We start from the raw sequence: 15,687 nt of genomic DNA on the forward strand, positions 1-15,687 counted from the left end.
GCATCTGTGGTTCTCTTCTATCAGCTTGGATTATCAGCAAGGGTGTTGGCAGAGATCTTGTGAGAAGGTATAATAAAAATAATAAAAGTTAAAATCCTATTTAATTTCCCTGATAGCTAATGATGTTGAAATAAGACTGAAGACACTAGGAGATGAGACAAGTCTCCCAGAAGACAGTGAGTCAAGATCTGTTCACTGAGGCTTCTCTAAATCTGTCTGGCTGTTGCTTTGTGTCAATTCAGGTAGTAAAGGAGCCTGGGAGTTTGGCCAGTGCTGTTGATGGTGCTAGATATGAGGTAGAGCTTTCTTCCTTCTCCAGTCACACTTCGCCTTTTGTGTGTGACAGCATAGACAGGATGTTCCTGCTCAGGGTGCTTGGCTTGCCTCCCTTTTGGTTTTGAACCAATGCTGCAAATCTTAATGGACTCCTTTTTTGGTAAATAACAGCTTTATTGAGATGTAATTCACATACTATACAGTTTGCCCATTTAAAGTATATAGGGGTCCCCGGGTGGCTTAGTTGGTCGAGCGTCCAACTCCTGATTTCGGCCCAGGTCATGATCTCAGGGCTCTTGGATTGAGCCCCACGTCTGGGTTTGCACTTGGCGGAGGGGTGGGGTGGTTCTTCTTGGGATTCCTTCTCTCCTTTTCCCTCTGCCTCTCACCCTATTCAAGTGCACACATGTTCTCTCTCTAATAAATAAATAAAATCTTAAAAAATAAAGTGTATTATTCAGTAGTTTGGTTTTTGTCCTTTTTTAAAAGATGGATTATTTATTTAGAGAGCACAGGTGCTTGCAAGTGGGGGGAGGAGCAGAGGGACTCTCCCACAGACCCCGTCCTGAGCGTGGAGCCCACAGTGGGGCTCATTTCTTGACTGTGAGATCATGACCTGAGCTGAAAGCAAGAGTTGGACACTTAACCAACTGAGCCACCCAGGTGCCCCTAGTTCAGTGCTTTTTAAATATATTCACAGTGAATATTTAATATATTCACCACCACAGTCAACTTTAGAACATTTTTATCACCTGAAAAAGGAACTCCATACCCTTGGCAGTCAAACCCCATTTTCTCCTAGTCTGTGTACTTTCTGTCTCTATGGATTTGCCTATTTTGGACGTTTCGTATAAATGGAATCATACAATATGTAGCCTTTGTGTCTGGCTTCTTTCACTTAGCATGTTTTCAAGGTTCGTCCGTGTTGTAGCATGTGTCAGTACTTCACTCCATTTTATTGCTAAAAAATACTCTGTTGTATGGCTGGGCACCTTTATTTATCCATTCATCAGGTGAATACCATTTGAGTTGTTTCCATTTTTGGCTATTATGAATAATGCTGCTATGAATATTTGTGTGCAAGTTTTTCTGTGGACATGTATTTTCATTTCCCTCAGGAGTGAAATTGCTGGGTCATATGGTAACTCTGTGTTTAACCTTTTGAAGAATTGCCAGACTATTTTCCAACATGACTGGACCATTTTACATTACCGCTAGGGATATATGAGGGTACTAGTTTTTACACATCTTTGTCAACATTTGTTATTATCCATCTTGTACCTGTAACCATCCTAATGGATATGAAGTGGTATCTCCTCATGGTTTTGACTTTTCAGTTGTGTGTGTGTGTATGTGTGTGTGTGTGTTTTTAAGAATTTATTTATTTATTTGACAGATAGAGATCACAAGTAGGCAGAGAGGCAGGCAGAGAGAGAGAGAGAGGAGGAAGCAGGCTCCCTGCCAAGCAGATAGCCTGATGCAGGACTCGATCCCAGGACCCTGAGATCGTGACCTGAGCCAAAGGCAGAGGCTTAACCCACTGAGCCACCCAGGCGCCCCAGTTTTGCGTTTATTTTTTTTTATTTTTTTTTTTTAAAGATTTTATTCATTTATTTGACAGAGAGAGATCACAAGTAGGCAGAAAGGCAGGCAGAGAGAGGGGGAAGCAGGGTCCCTGCTGAGCAGAGAGCCCGATGCGGGGCTCGATCCCAGGACCCCGAGATCATGACCTGAGCCGAAGGCAGAGGCTTTAACCCACTGAGCCACCCAGGTGCCCCTTTGCGTTTATTTTTAAAGTAGTGTCCATGCCCAGAGCAAAGCTCAACATGGGACTTGAACTCACTCAGTGAGGGCAGGACCTGAGCCGAGAACAAGAGTTGGATGCTCAACCCAGGTACCCCTCATTATGGTTTTAATTTGCAATTCCCTGATGGCTAATGATGTTGAGTGTGTTTTCATGTGCTTATTGGCCATTTGTATATCTTCTTTGGAGAAATGGCTATTAAGATCCTTTGCCCATTTTACTTTTTTTTTTTTAAGATTTTATTTATTCATTTGACAGACAGAGATCACAAGTAGGCAGAGAAGCAGGCAGAGAGAGAGGAGGAAGCAGGCTCCCCACTGAGCAGAGAGCCCGATGTGAGGCCGGATCCCAGGACCCTGGGACCATGACCTGAGCCGAAGGCAGAAGCTTTAACCCACTGAGCCACCCAGGCGCCCGCCCATTTTACTTTTAGTTTTTTTTTTTTTTTTTAAGATTTTTCTTTCTTTATTTATTTGACAGAGAGACACAGCAAGAGAGGGAACACAAGCAGGGGGAGTGGAAGAGAGAGAAGCAGGCTCCCCGCTGAGCAGGGAGCCCATTGTGGGTCTGGAGCCCATGTGGGTCTCGATCCTAGGACTCTGGGATCATCACCTGAGCCAAAGGCAGACACTTAACGACCGAGCCACTCAGGTGCCCCTAGTTTAGTTTTTTGTTTTTTTTTTTTTAAGTAGGCTCCACACCAGCATGGAGCTCAATGCAGGGCTTGAACTCATCACCCTGAGATCATGACTTCAACTGAGATCAGGAGTCAAATGTTTAACTGATTGAGCCACACAGGTGCCCTGCTTTAAAACTGGGTTGTCTTTTTGCTGTTGAATTATAAGAGTTCTTTATATTTTCTAGATGTAAGTCCCTTATCAAATATGTGCACTCTGGGGGCACCTGGGTGACTCAGTGGGTTAAAGCCTCTGCCTTCGGCTCAGGTCATGATCCCAGAGTCCTGGGATGGAGCCCCACATGGGGCTCTCTGCTCATCGGGGAGCCTGCTTCCTCCTCTCTCCGTCTCTGCCTGCCTCTCCGCCTACTTGTGATCTCTGTCAAATAAATAAATCTTTAAAAAATAAATGTGCATTCTGTAGGTGGTTTTGCTTTCTTGATGGTGTCTTTAAAAAAAAAAAGATTTATTTATTTATTTATTAGAGAGTGAGAGAGAGAGAGAGAGATCACAAGCAGGCAGAGAGACAGGGAAGCAGGCTCCCTGCCAAGCAGAGAGCCCGATGCAGGGCTCGATCCCAGGACCACGAGATCAGGACCTGAGCTGAAGGCAGCGCCCCTTGATGGTGTCTTTTGAAGCACAGAGTTTTAAATTTTAATGTAGTCCAAATAACCTGTTTTTTCTTTTACTGCTTGTACTTTTGATGTCATATCTAAGAAGGCTTTAACTAACCCAAAGTTGCAACGATTTGATCCTACATTTTTTCCCAAGAGTTTTATAATTTTAGCTTTTTTTTTTTTTAAAGATTTTATTTATTTATTTGTCAGAGGGAGAGCACAAGCAGGCAAAATGGCAGGCAGAGGCAGAGAGAGAAACAGGCTCCCCCGGACCAAGGAGCCCGATGTGGGACTCCATCCCAGGACCCTGGGATCATGACCTGAGCCAAAGGCAGTGGCTTAACCGACTGAGCCACCCAGGCATCCCTATAATTTTAGCATTTAACATTAGGTCTGTGATCCGTTTTGAGTCAGTTTTTGTGTTCAGTGTGAGGAATAGGCCAGCTTGATTTTTTTTTCCTGCGCGTGGATATCCCATTGTTCCAGTGACATTTGTAGAAGCAAAGTTTTTTTTTTTTTTTTTAAGATTTTATTTATTTTTTGACAGACAGTGACAGAGGGAACATAAGCAGGGGGGTTGGGAGAGGGAGAAGCAGGCTTCCTGCCAAGCAGGGAGTCCAATGCAGGGCTCTATCCTAGGACCCAAGATCATGACCTGAGCCAAAGGCAGAGGCTTAACGACTGAGCCACCCGGGCACCCCTGTAGAAGCAAAGTTTTGAATTGATCCTTTTGCTCCTCACTGTCTTCCTGACAGAAAGAGAGTATCTACACCTTGGGTTTTATTTACCTAGTACATAATTTTTCCCACCCAAATGGTGTATTTCACACAGCTGCAATGATATTTCCTTTTTATCATTAGACAGATTACATCAATGCCAGTTTCATGGATGGGTACAAGCAGAAGAATGCTTACATTGGTACGCAAGGTAAGTTAGGATGCTCCTTACAAGTTGGTTTTATGTCATCCACCTATGATTTCTTGTACCCGATGATTGCATACCTTTTGAAGGCTATGGTAACTTGAGGTGATGTTGTGGCCACTAGATCCTGGCCTTTCATAATGATTGGGGGTTATTGAGGAAGGCGGAGGAGAGGTATAGAGTTTCTGTACCAGATATGCCTGGAAACTCACTGCATAGAGATAAACTAGAGATTTGAACATACAACACTACTACAAGTTTTAGGATTATGCATTGCCAACCTATGGGAATGGGACATCAGAACTCACTGGCCTGTGAAATGTCCAGTAGGAGGCCAGGAATGGCAGTGGGACTTCTCAGAGATTGAGTCCAGTCTGTGTAAGGGTGTTGCTGTCCTAAGTGACTTTTGCTTGTTCTTGTAAATCAGAGAGCACCCAGAAGTCTTCTGATATGGATAGTCTATACTAGGTCTAACAGTGAAGATTTCAGACAGAGTTTCTACAAATGTTTCTGTAGGCCCCAGTATTCCTCCTAACCTGGCCTCGGCCATCCCAAGAATACCAAGTTGTCTTCAAAGAGGGTGGGGAGAGATCACAACACAAGAGGACATAAGAGGCTACCCTGTGGGCTTTAGGTCCTTTGGCCATTGCAGAGCATGACCAGCAAAAGATCTGGCAGATACCTCCTTAGCAAGTGATCTAACTTAGTATCACCAGTAATAGGTAGATATTATGCCTCTGTTGTGATATAGTGAGAACTATACAACATAATCTTTATTGTTTGTTGCCAGTGTTGAAGTCTGAATCATGAAAAGTAAACCAGACAAATCCAGATGGGATGGTGGGACATACTATTAGAAAACTGGCTTAGACTCTTCAAAGTTAAAGCCATGAAAAACAAAAGCAGGGAACTGTTCTAGATTAAAGGAGACCAAAGAGACATGATAACCAAAGGCATGTGCCCATTATTGGAACTTCAGTTTAGAGAAGAAAACTATTAAGGACAAACTTGGGATAAATGGAAGCTATGTGTTAGATAATATTATTGTATCAGTGTTTAATTGGTTCAGAGTGACAATGGGGTGTTGTTCTATAGGAGAAAGTCCTTGTTCTTCTAAATATGTGCCCAAGTATTTAGGAATAAAAGGTCATAATTTCTGGAACTAATTTTTAAATAGTTACAAAATAAAAAGTATGTGTATTTATATATAGAGAGAAATAAATCTTGTAATGATAGCTAAAAATCATAGCTTTCGAGCTAAAGAATTTATGAGTATATTGTAGTATTCTTCCAACTTTCCATTGGTTTCAAATTTTTCAAATTTGATATATTGTTAATTGGTCTGATGGTCACAGGTTTATATTCCCCCCACCCCAGGAGGGACCACTCCCTCCAAAGGGAGTCCTTTCAAGACCCTAAGAAGAAATTAGAATTATCAGGAAAAAATTTTGGCATATACAATATGATATGATCTGCCTGAGAGTAGGGGTTTTGTTGAGGAGGATGGCTTTGGCAGATTGGGCTTATGGCGGATAAGGATTGGCTCAAGGGTACCCCAGAATGCTTCCTCCTCCAGGTTTAGAAGGCAAAGCTACCACCTGGAGTTGCAGGAATTGGATTCTTTACGGTGGCTTTGAAGGCCCTATCCAGAAGAAACTCCCCTAAGAATATGAGAGAGACATTTTTTTTTAAGATTTTATTTTATTTATTTGACAGAGATCACAAGTAGGCAGAGAGGCAGGCAGAGAGGGGAAAGCAGGCTCCCCACTGAGCAGAGAGCCTGATGTGGGACTCGATCCAGGATCCCAGGATCATAGGATCATGACCTGAGCCGAAAGGCAGAGGCCTTAACCCACTGAGCCACCCAGGCGCCCTGAGAGAGACATTTTGAGTCAAGCACAGATCACCTTTAGACAGCATCAGTACTCTCTTAGGACTGGAAGATGGGGTCCTGTGATGTGGAAAAGGCTAATTTGATTTGCCCGGCTAACTTTCTTGGCTATATTCAGTATTTTGATTCTTATAATACATTTCTACTAATAATATCTGTTATCTGTTGAGAGTATCTATTATATATCAGGCTTATAATCTTCATCTAGTTATTACAGACTCTGCAAAGAGGATTTATTAACCCATGAACAAACCCAAAGAGGTTAGGTGATCTTGGATCACACAGCTAGTAAGTGGCAGAGCCAGGATTTGAGAGTATGTCTGATTCAGAAGTCCTTGTAAGCCAAGCCAGAGGATTGTTGTGCCCATGTCAGCGTAAACCACTGACTTGAGTTCTTTAGAAAAGTTGACTATTAAAGAGTAATCTGGGAAGTGCAGCATTCTCTTCTAAATCTCTCTTATGCCTTGGAAGAAATTATGACCCCTCTTTGCCAAGTCTGAGTCTGAGTGGGATCTGGGTTGTTAGGTGCTCTGATTGGCAACAGCATTTTTGCCAGTGATTTGAAGGTGGAAAACAAAGCATAGGAGTGCTGCTGTGGTGCAGGATAGTAGGATGTGGACAAGGCCAGGGTCAGTGATATGGAAAGGGAGTTCTCACTATCTTCTTCACATGCATACTATGGTAATGTAAATGCATTGTAGAAAATTTAAAAGATAGAGATGAAATTCACTCATAACCCTGAGACCCAGAGATAATGTTAACATTCTATAGCGTCTCCTTCCAAACTGCTTGCTTGCTTGCTTGCTTTCTTTCTTTCTTTTTTTAAGATTTTATTTATTTATTTGACAGAGAGAGATCACAAGTAGCCAGAGAGGCAGGCAGAGAGAGGAGGGGAAGCAGGCTCCCTGCTAAGCACAGAGCCCAATGCGGGGCTCGATCCCAGGACTGTGAGATCATGACCTAAGCTGAAGGCAGAGGCTTTAACCCACTGAGCCACCCAGGTGCCCCCAAACTGTTTTGATGTAGACATATAAAATATCTAACAAGATGGATTCTATCTACTTGTTACCTAAAAAGGTAACAAGTGAACAAAAGTTCATTTGATGGTATCTTGTGAATACCTTTCCAGAGCAAAAATAGTAGATCTTACAACATCACCTTTATGGACTACTAAAACCGGGGATATGCCGTAATTTAACAGCCCTCTCTTGGTAGACATTTAGCTTGCTTCCAAGACCTCACATGCTTTTGGCAGTGTTCATTTCTGCCAAGAGGGAATTCTAGTGTCATAAAACATTAATGCTACTAAAAGGCTTTAGCAAAAATGGTAGTAAAACCAGCAGACTTCCAGGACAAAATCAACCCTTGATACTACCCTTCTTCCCTGAAAGCAGAGGAGGAAGAAGGACTGGGAAAGTACAGGGAATTATCCCAAGTTGTTACTTCCTTGATTTAAAGGGAGTTGGTGGCCCACAAGTATCTTCAGAGTTTCCCCTGAGTGCCCAGCCCTGTGAAGGTTCTAACTCTAAAAGGAGAACTTAACAATGTGGCTATTACCCTCAGCACCATGTTTGCTGAGACGAGAATTTTCTTACAAACTAAAGTGATTCATATAAGACCACATACATTAAATGGTTAAGCTGGGGGTTTTTTGTTTTTAAGATTTTATTTATTTGACAAAGGGAGATCACAAGTGGGCAGAGAGGCAGGCAGAGAGAGGTGGGGGAAGCAGGCTCCCCACTATGCAGAGAGCTGGATGTGGGGCTTGATCCCAGGACCCTGAGATCATGACCTGAGCCGAAGGCAGAGGCTCAACCCACTGAGCCACCCAGGCACCCCTGGTTAAGCTGTTTTGATCCAGCTGTGTCATCAAGAGCTGTCTATGTTGTGATGAAGCAACCTTTTTTTTAAATTTTATTTTTATTTATTTATTTTCTTTTGAGAGAGAGAGAGAGACACACACAGAATGTGAGAACAGGGAAGGGACAGAAGAGGAAGAGAGAGACCCCTTTTTTTTTTTTTTTTTTAAGATTTTATTTATTGGACAGACAGAGATCACAACTCAGCAGAGAGGCAGATAGAGAGAGAGGGGGAGGCAGGCTCTCCACTGAGCAGAGAGCCCGAAGCAGGGCTCAATCCCAGGACCCTGGGGTCATGACCTGAGTCAAAGGCAGAGGCTTTAACCCACTGAGCCACCCAGGCGCTCCAGGAAGAGAGAGACTCTTAAGCAGTCTCTACACTGAGTATTAGAAAGGCGGCTTGATCTCACAACCTTGAGATCATGACCTGAGGCAAAATCGAGAGTCAATGCTTAACCAACTGAGCCACCCAGGCACCCCTATGAAGAAGCAAATTTTTAGAAAGATTCAGCTGGCAGGGGTATCCAGAATAGCCTGGAAGAGGAGTCCTATTCAGAAAAATAAACCAAAACAGTACTACAGTATCTCAGACAAAAGATGATGTGGTCCTTGTGGCTCTGAAGTTGGGTCTGGAGGGCATGATAAAAGCCAAAAAGAATCCAAAGGCAAAAAAGTCTCTAGAACTTAGTGACTGCTTCTGGAAGATAAAGGAAATGGTAAGTCAGAGTTGACTCCAACTTTTTAAGACTGAGTGATTTAAGAATGCCAGTACTTTTTTAAACAGAGATGGGAAAGTAGAGAGAGAAGGCTAATTTTGAAGAAAGAGATTGAATCGCAAGCATGTTGGGCCTAAGGAGACCCATGATGGGACGTGGAAGGGGATTGGTTCAGTAGGCTACTGATGATGATAAGGCTTTAGGGAGATGGAAACATCTAGAGGCATATACACAGTTGACACTGTCTGTGTGTATGTGCCGGTTCAAGCCCTGATGGTAAGACTCTTGGGAAGGTACATAACAGTATTTCTCAAACTATAACTTACCTACAACTTCACTTGGGATCTTGTTAAAATGCAGATTGCACATTTCTAATACTCTCTCATACAATACTGGTGCTGGTGGTTCACGGACCACCCTGAATAGCAGGGATGCCCCGAAAAGAGCAGGGAGCCAGCATCTGTGCTTTGGAGTTATTAGTTGGGGAAAAAACCAGCAATTCCTGGGGCGCCTGGGTGGCTCAGTGGGTTAAGCCTCTGCCTTTTGCTCAGGTCATGATCTCAGGGTCCTGGGACAAGCCCCACGTCAGGCTCTCTGCTGAGCAGAGAGCCTGCTTCCCCCTCTCTCTCTGCCTGCCTCTCTGCCTACTTGTGATCTCTGTCTGTCAGATAAATGAATAAATATCTTTAAAAATAAAAAACCAAAAAACTGCAGAAATTTCTGAGAAGGAAAGAAGGGCTTCCAGGATAATGTTGCTTGTCTTATCCTTCCATTCCAGGCCCTTTGGAGAATACCTATCGTGATTTCTGGCTCATGGTATGGGAGCAAAAAGTCCTGGTGATTGTTATGACCACCCGGTGAGTTCTTCCCCTTTCCTCCCTCTGCATTCTGTCTCCACCCTGTCCCCAAACATCGGGGATTCAAGAGGGGAGTTTAGCTCATAGAACAATGAGGATTAGGAAAGCCATGGCAAAGATTTTGAGATGTTTTCGCTTTGTCTTAGTTGACCCAGAATTAACAAAGCCATGGTATGGTGGGAATTGATAGATCTAACTTTTCAAAATTTTAATCCTTGGCTCTGGTGACCCTGTGCCAGTTACAGGCTATTCTGAGGTCCTGGCCTTATCCACAAAAGGAAGTGTCGGCAAACGTGGGGCAATTCACTTTTAACCTGCTCCCTACTTCCAAAGGGCAGCAGTCTTCCTGCCTTCTAAATTACCAGTTCCCCTTTATTCTCTCCTTTCCTACTACTTTTGGCAGTTTTTCTGCTCATTTGTATTTCCACCTGTAAGAGAATTGTAAAAAGAGAGATGAAACATTATTGGTCAGTTGATGAAAGGAATCCTTTTGAAATTTTGGTCTACATATCTGCCAAAACTTGAGGAATTACAAATTTATTAGTATCATCATTATCATTATGATAATTAGAACCTATTTCATATGAGGAGAAAAATGTAAATGAAAATGTTTGCTCAGTTCCCTTTCTCATGGTACAGTCACAACCACCTTTGCTTCAGAGAGGTGGTAGTACAAGAAGTACCACCTTGGAGCATTCGAGCCACTACAGGGCAGTGAGGGGGCGCCTGGGTGGCTCAGTGGGTTAAAGCCTCTGCCTTTGACTCAGGTCATGACCCCAGGGTCCTAGGATCAAGCCCTGCATCGGGCTCTCTGCTCAATGGGGGGTCTGCTTCCCCTCCCCCCCCCCCCGCCTCTCTGCCTGCTGTGATCTCTGTCTGTCAAATAAATAAATAAAAATCTTTAAAAAAAAAATTTTTTTTTTTTTTAAAAGGGTAGTGAGGCGGATTTTAGGCCTTCACATAAACCTCCTGCTAGCCTCCCAGGAGCTGGGCCTTTCCCACTTTTCTCAGCCAAGGGCCCCTATTGGGGAAGAGAATGAACAGTGGCTGAGATACAGGGCAGGGAGTTCCATCTGGCTCACCATATTTTCTCTGCTATCTTTTTTTGTCCACCCAGTATTTATCCTGGATATATGAGGAGTAGCAAGAGCTATCAGGAAAGGCACCAAATGGTATAACAGGCACCCAATAAATGTCTACTAAATGAGTATATGCAAGAACATTAGCTGTTGCTACCTCTGTTTAGAATGAAGGTTTCCCACGTTTTCTGCCAAGAAGCAAAGGTGTAAGTTAGAAGCTACACAAGAGATGACATTGCTCTTCGGGGTATAGCACATCATAGCTTTCTGCTGTGGAGAGGAAGGATGGAAGGCTTACCTTGCTCTGTGTTGTCTTCAGGTTTGAGGAGGGTGGCAGGAGAAAGTGTGGCCAGTATTGGCCATTAGAAAGAGACTCTCGGATCAAATTTGGCTTCCTCACGGTGACCAATCTAGGCGTGGAGAACATGAACCATTACAAGAAAACAACGCTAGAAATTCACAACATAGAGGTAAATCCCAGTTTCTATTTTCTCACGGTTTTTAAGCTGGGGGAGAACTTTTACCGTAAAGAAAATTTCCAGAGGGAATAGGCAGAAATCCAGGCAGCTTATAAGTTAATTTCATTTTCCTGGGAACAGGATATGGATATTCAACTCAGAGCCAATATACCCATATTGTCTCAGCACAACAGTGGCATTACTTAGGAACAAAACTTATAAGAAATCTGGGTCCTACATAGGGAATTCTGTCCTCTCCAGATAGTTAACCTTTCCTTTGGGCTTGTGGAAAAGCAATTGTGGAGAAAGTTGAGGGTGGTAGGCAGGAACCTTGGTGAGGATACCAGGGAACTGGGAAACTAGAAAAGCCAAATGTAGTCAGGGGTAAGCTGAAATGACCTCATTAACTTTTGCTTCTTTTCTCATCCAAGGAGCGGCAGAAACGCCAGGTGACCCACTTTCAGTTCCTGAGCTGGCCAGATTATGGTGTCCCTTCCTCGGCAGCTTCTCTCATCGACTTCTTGAGAGTAGTCAGGAAGCAGCAGAGGCTGGCTGTCAGCAGCATGGGAGTGCGCTCCAAAGGGCAGTGCCCTGAACCACCCATTGTCGTCCACTGCAGTGCAGGCATAGGCAGGACAGGTAATACACCTGATGACGTGGCAGCTTACAGAGCATCCAGGGGTAGTAAAGATGGGAGAGAAAAAACAAAGCTCTTAGTTGCTAATTTGTGAGAATTTGATCAGAAGTGAATTGCCATGAAAAATTCCTCTTTAATGTCCTTTTGGTATCCCTGGCACCAGCTGTGCTAGCCAAAATATATACTTCAGAGGCCAGGGCCCCTAGGGCTTGATGCTTTACACATCCCATCAGCATGATTATCTTCTGGCTCCATCACTGTCACCTGGATGTTCCAGAGAGCTCAGCTGGGCTATTGCTTCGTTCTCATCCCCCTCCCTAAAGAGATTCCCCACCCTGAGCTGTGCTGTCATTCCAGAGCTAGTTAGCAGCTTTTACCTTAAGGGATGTGCATTGCAGGGACTACTGGTCTTTCTAGCTCAGAGGTCACTTTGTGAGAAAGGCAGAAAGAATAGATTTCTGTTAGGTCTTTGTGGAAGAGTTGTGGAGTCTCTGAAAAATTAGGGCCCAGGTGTAGGAATGCTGTCATTCTGTCTTGTCTAAGATTGAAGCAGGCAGTTCTTCTATGTCACCTTCCCACCTTCTCTTCCTGTTACCTGCAGTACTGTCTTGAGACAAGAGACTTCTCATTCCTCTGGACCCCCAACACTCCAAAGTGACCTCCTCCTTGAATCCTTTCAGGCCTAAGGCCACCTGGCTATGTACCATGAGGCACCTTGCCCTTGAATTCATTCATCCAGCCTGCCTGGGTTGTTTGGTAGAGGGAAGGATAGACAGGAGAGACAGACCAGTTATGACCACTTCTTTCCTTCCTTCAGGTACCTTCTGCTCACTGGACATCTGCCTGGCACAGCTGGAGGAGCTTGGCACCCTTAACGTGTTCCAGACGGTGTCCCGCATGAGGACCCAGAGGGCCTTCAGCATCCAGACCCCTGAGCAGTACTATTTTTGCTACAAGGCAATCCTGGAGTTTGCAGAGAGGGAGGGCATGGTGCCCTCCAGTCACAACCTCCTGGCCATGGAGGGTCAGTAACTGTCCTACGATCCTCCTACGTGCTGGCCAGCCTTCCTTAAACTACCCTGGACACCGCTGAGCCTATAGGTTGCCATCAGTTATGCTGAAGCAATGGACCAACCTCTTCCTCGTGTCTCCTGGCGCACTTGTGCACGCAAGGCAGCCTTTCCCTTTGGCTAGATAGTTGTGGTGAAATTGCCACTAGAAGGGTCCAGCAGCAATGTGTTCTTAATTCCCAGCACCTGCTATCGAACTGTGCCTTATTAAAACCAAATTGTGGCTATTGGTTTTTGCCAGGGGCCCCGAGGTAAGTGGGGAAGGAAACTCCCTCCCCCCTTTCCCAATGCCGTTCCCCTTCTCAAGGTCTCTTTCCCATTCCTTCCCTTTGCTAGGATTTGATGGGGAGGTTTGGTGAGCATCCACCTTCCTTCCCAGAGAGCTTGACCAAGTTACATACTCTAGAGAATGTCCCGAGTGCCAAGCACGTTTATACCTAGGGCGTGTATTCCAGTCTTTTCTGTCATTCTGTGTGTATGTGTGTGTGTATGTGCGTGTGCGCACGCACTTATGTGTATGGGTCCATATGTATGTGTGTATATAATATATATTGTATGTGATAATATGGTCATATTCTATAAATACATATACACAGAGATACTCCTTTGTAGACTTTCCTGGGGCTCCGTGTTGCAGTTCAGGACTCTGCTTCTTGGACCCTACTGTTTATCCTGGACTAGCTGGGGCTGGGGATCATGTCTCTTGTCAGACGCCAGAGTGGTGAAGAGGACACACACATATATTCACCCCTCATGCTCCTGCCACAGGCCCTCATTCTTACATAATGACTTCTCTCTTTCTAGGATATTGGAGCTGAGAATTCTGATTTGTGGTGACACTGGTTTAACTCAGCATGAATTGCCCTTATCTAATGATTTTACTCTGTTTACTTTGCCAATCTGAGGAATAGACCTCCACTGTGACTCCAGACCCCTCTTCATTCTTTCTGTCCCTTGGAGCTTGGGGTCTGGGAGTAAAGATGAGCAGTCAGAGCCAAGAGCAATTGGTACGAAGTCTTAGAAGAAAGGAGAGGGAGCCCAGGTGTGAGAGAGAAAGAAAACTACTATGAGAATCCCTCCTTAGGAGAATGAACTGGGGCCCCTATTTATTCTGGTAGAAAGTTCCTTTCCTTATGTAACTTGGCCCTGTCCACTTAAATGCCCATCTCCTCCTGCCTAGCAGCCTACCCTGGAGCTCAGGCTGGGTGGGCTCTGTGTCAATAAAATGCTTAACCCCTGGCTGGGTAGGGCAGTTGCCTGCAATCACTGTTTGCCCCCTATTCACCCATCCTGTCCCTGTCTGCTCCCAGCCTGTCCAGCTTCATGTGCCAGGGATGGAATCAAGAGTCCCCAGCACTCCACATTCCCAAGAAAATCCCAGGAACCCCTAAACCTTCTATCCCAGATGAGGTTGGCAGCTGATCAGACCTCAATAATTTTATACTGTAATAAGCTCTTTGAATGTATATATTCTTATTTTTACAATCTTTTCATTTTGTATTTAACATCAATGGACTGAGTCAGATTCAGAAAATAATTATAAATGTTCATATCAATATCTTATAGCGATACAGTTTTGTATTTACATATAAATATACCAACATGATGAAACCCTTTTAGCTTCATCAGTTTAGTAGCATTCTGGGCCAGGAAGGCGAGAAAGGGGTCCAAGAGCTGATCTGGGAGGGTTGGGAAGGCAGGGAGGGACCTAGGTATCTGAGACTTTCAGTTCTCAGAGCCATTTGCTTTATCCATAGACCACAGCCCTAGCTCTGGGCAGGCAAAGGAAACCACCAGTTGAGGGCTTGCTGGGTACCAGTCTCTGTGCTTGGTGCTTTTCCCCCCATTACCTCATTCAAACCTGACAATAATTGAGTGAGATTAGTATGTTCACTCCCTTCTATTTCTATATAGATGTAGAAGGTAAGGTTTGGAAGATTACAGTGATTTGCTATAGAACTGGAGCTCAGGTTGGTTTGCTGTTGGCCTCTTCACTGTGTTGCTCTCTTTCAAAGATCAAGATAGTGTTTTGTCCTTGGAAACCAGAGGGAATTTTTTTTAGCTCTCCTTTCAGAGTATGAGCTGTTCCTAAGTTCCAGGTAGTTGATCCTGAGCCCATGCTGCATATAGGGTGACAGAGTTGGTGACTGATATACTCCCAGGTAGGACCTCCTGGTATAGGATCCTGAGGTCTGCAGAGTACCAAAGGGATCATTCTTACAGGAAAACACCATACATAGGGGTACACTGGTCTTTGTGGGAAGATCTTGAGTCATTCATTTGCATCTCTCTCTCAGAATGTCCATGTAGCACCATGCCCCATGCCATGTAGCTACTCCCTGTTGACCAGTGACAGCCTGCCCAGTTGGGGCAGTTCTGGCCTGGAGAGTGTGCAAATATTGGGGTGTTTTTAAATAAAAGTGATAGCTAACGTCTACTGGGTCCTTAATTCTGTTCCACAAACTGTTCAAAGCGCTTTCTAGATACTATTCACCATCCTCAGAACAATTTTTTGAGGTAGGTATTGATAAAACAAACAAACAAAACTGAGGCACAGGAAAATTTAATTAGCCAATCAAGAACCCCGATCATCTGATTTGAAACCACCTGTTGTTAACTCTTATACTAGATTCCCTCTATGGATCCATCTCCTGATCTCCCAACAGATTTTTCGAGCTTTTTACTTTAATCAAGAGCTGAAGTGTAGAACAAAAGATTAAGCCAACCCTTTTGGGAGCAAGCAAGCTTAAGAGGTGAACAGGGAAATCTGAGAAATTAGAGGGGTTTGGGAAAATGTGGAGGAAACGAGATTAATGATAAGAGATC

At 44.1% G+C, this 15,687-nt stretch overlaps 1 protein-coding gene across 3 annotated transcripts in view; it reads left to right on the top strand.

Moving 5' to 3' along the window:
- PTPN9 (protein tyrosine phosphatase non-receptor type 9) overlaps positions 1-15,297 on the top strand; it is an 83,819-nt gene extending 68,522 nt beyond the window's left edge. For all 3 annotated transcript variants that reach the window (XM_080807566.1, XM_080807568.1, XM_080807567.1), the window contains 5 exons: positions 4,234-4,300; positions 9,539-9,617; positions 11,016-11,166; positions 11,586-11,793; positions 12,609-15,297. In XM_080807566.1, coding sequence (XP_080663692.1) covers positions 4,234-4,300; positions 9,539-9,617; positions 11,016-11,166; positions 11,586-11,793; positions 12,609-12,823 — 720 coding nt within the window. In that variant the 3' untranslated portion in view covers positions 12,824-15,297. The remainder of the gene's footprint in view (positions 1-4,233; positions 4,301-9,538; positions 9,618-11,015; positions 11,167-11,585; positions 11,794-12,608) is intronic.
- Positions 15,298-15,687: the final 390 nt, after the last annotated feature.

Source organism: Martes martes (genome assembly GCF_963455335.1).
Source record: "Martes martes genome assembly, chromosome: 7".
Lineage (NCBI taxonomy): Eukaryota > Metazoa > Chordata > Mammalia > Carnivora > Mustelidae > Martes > Martes martes.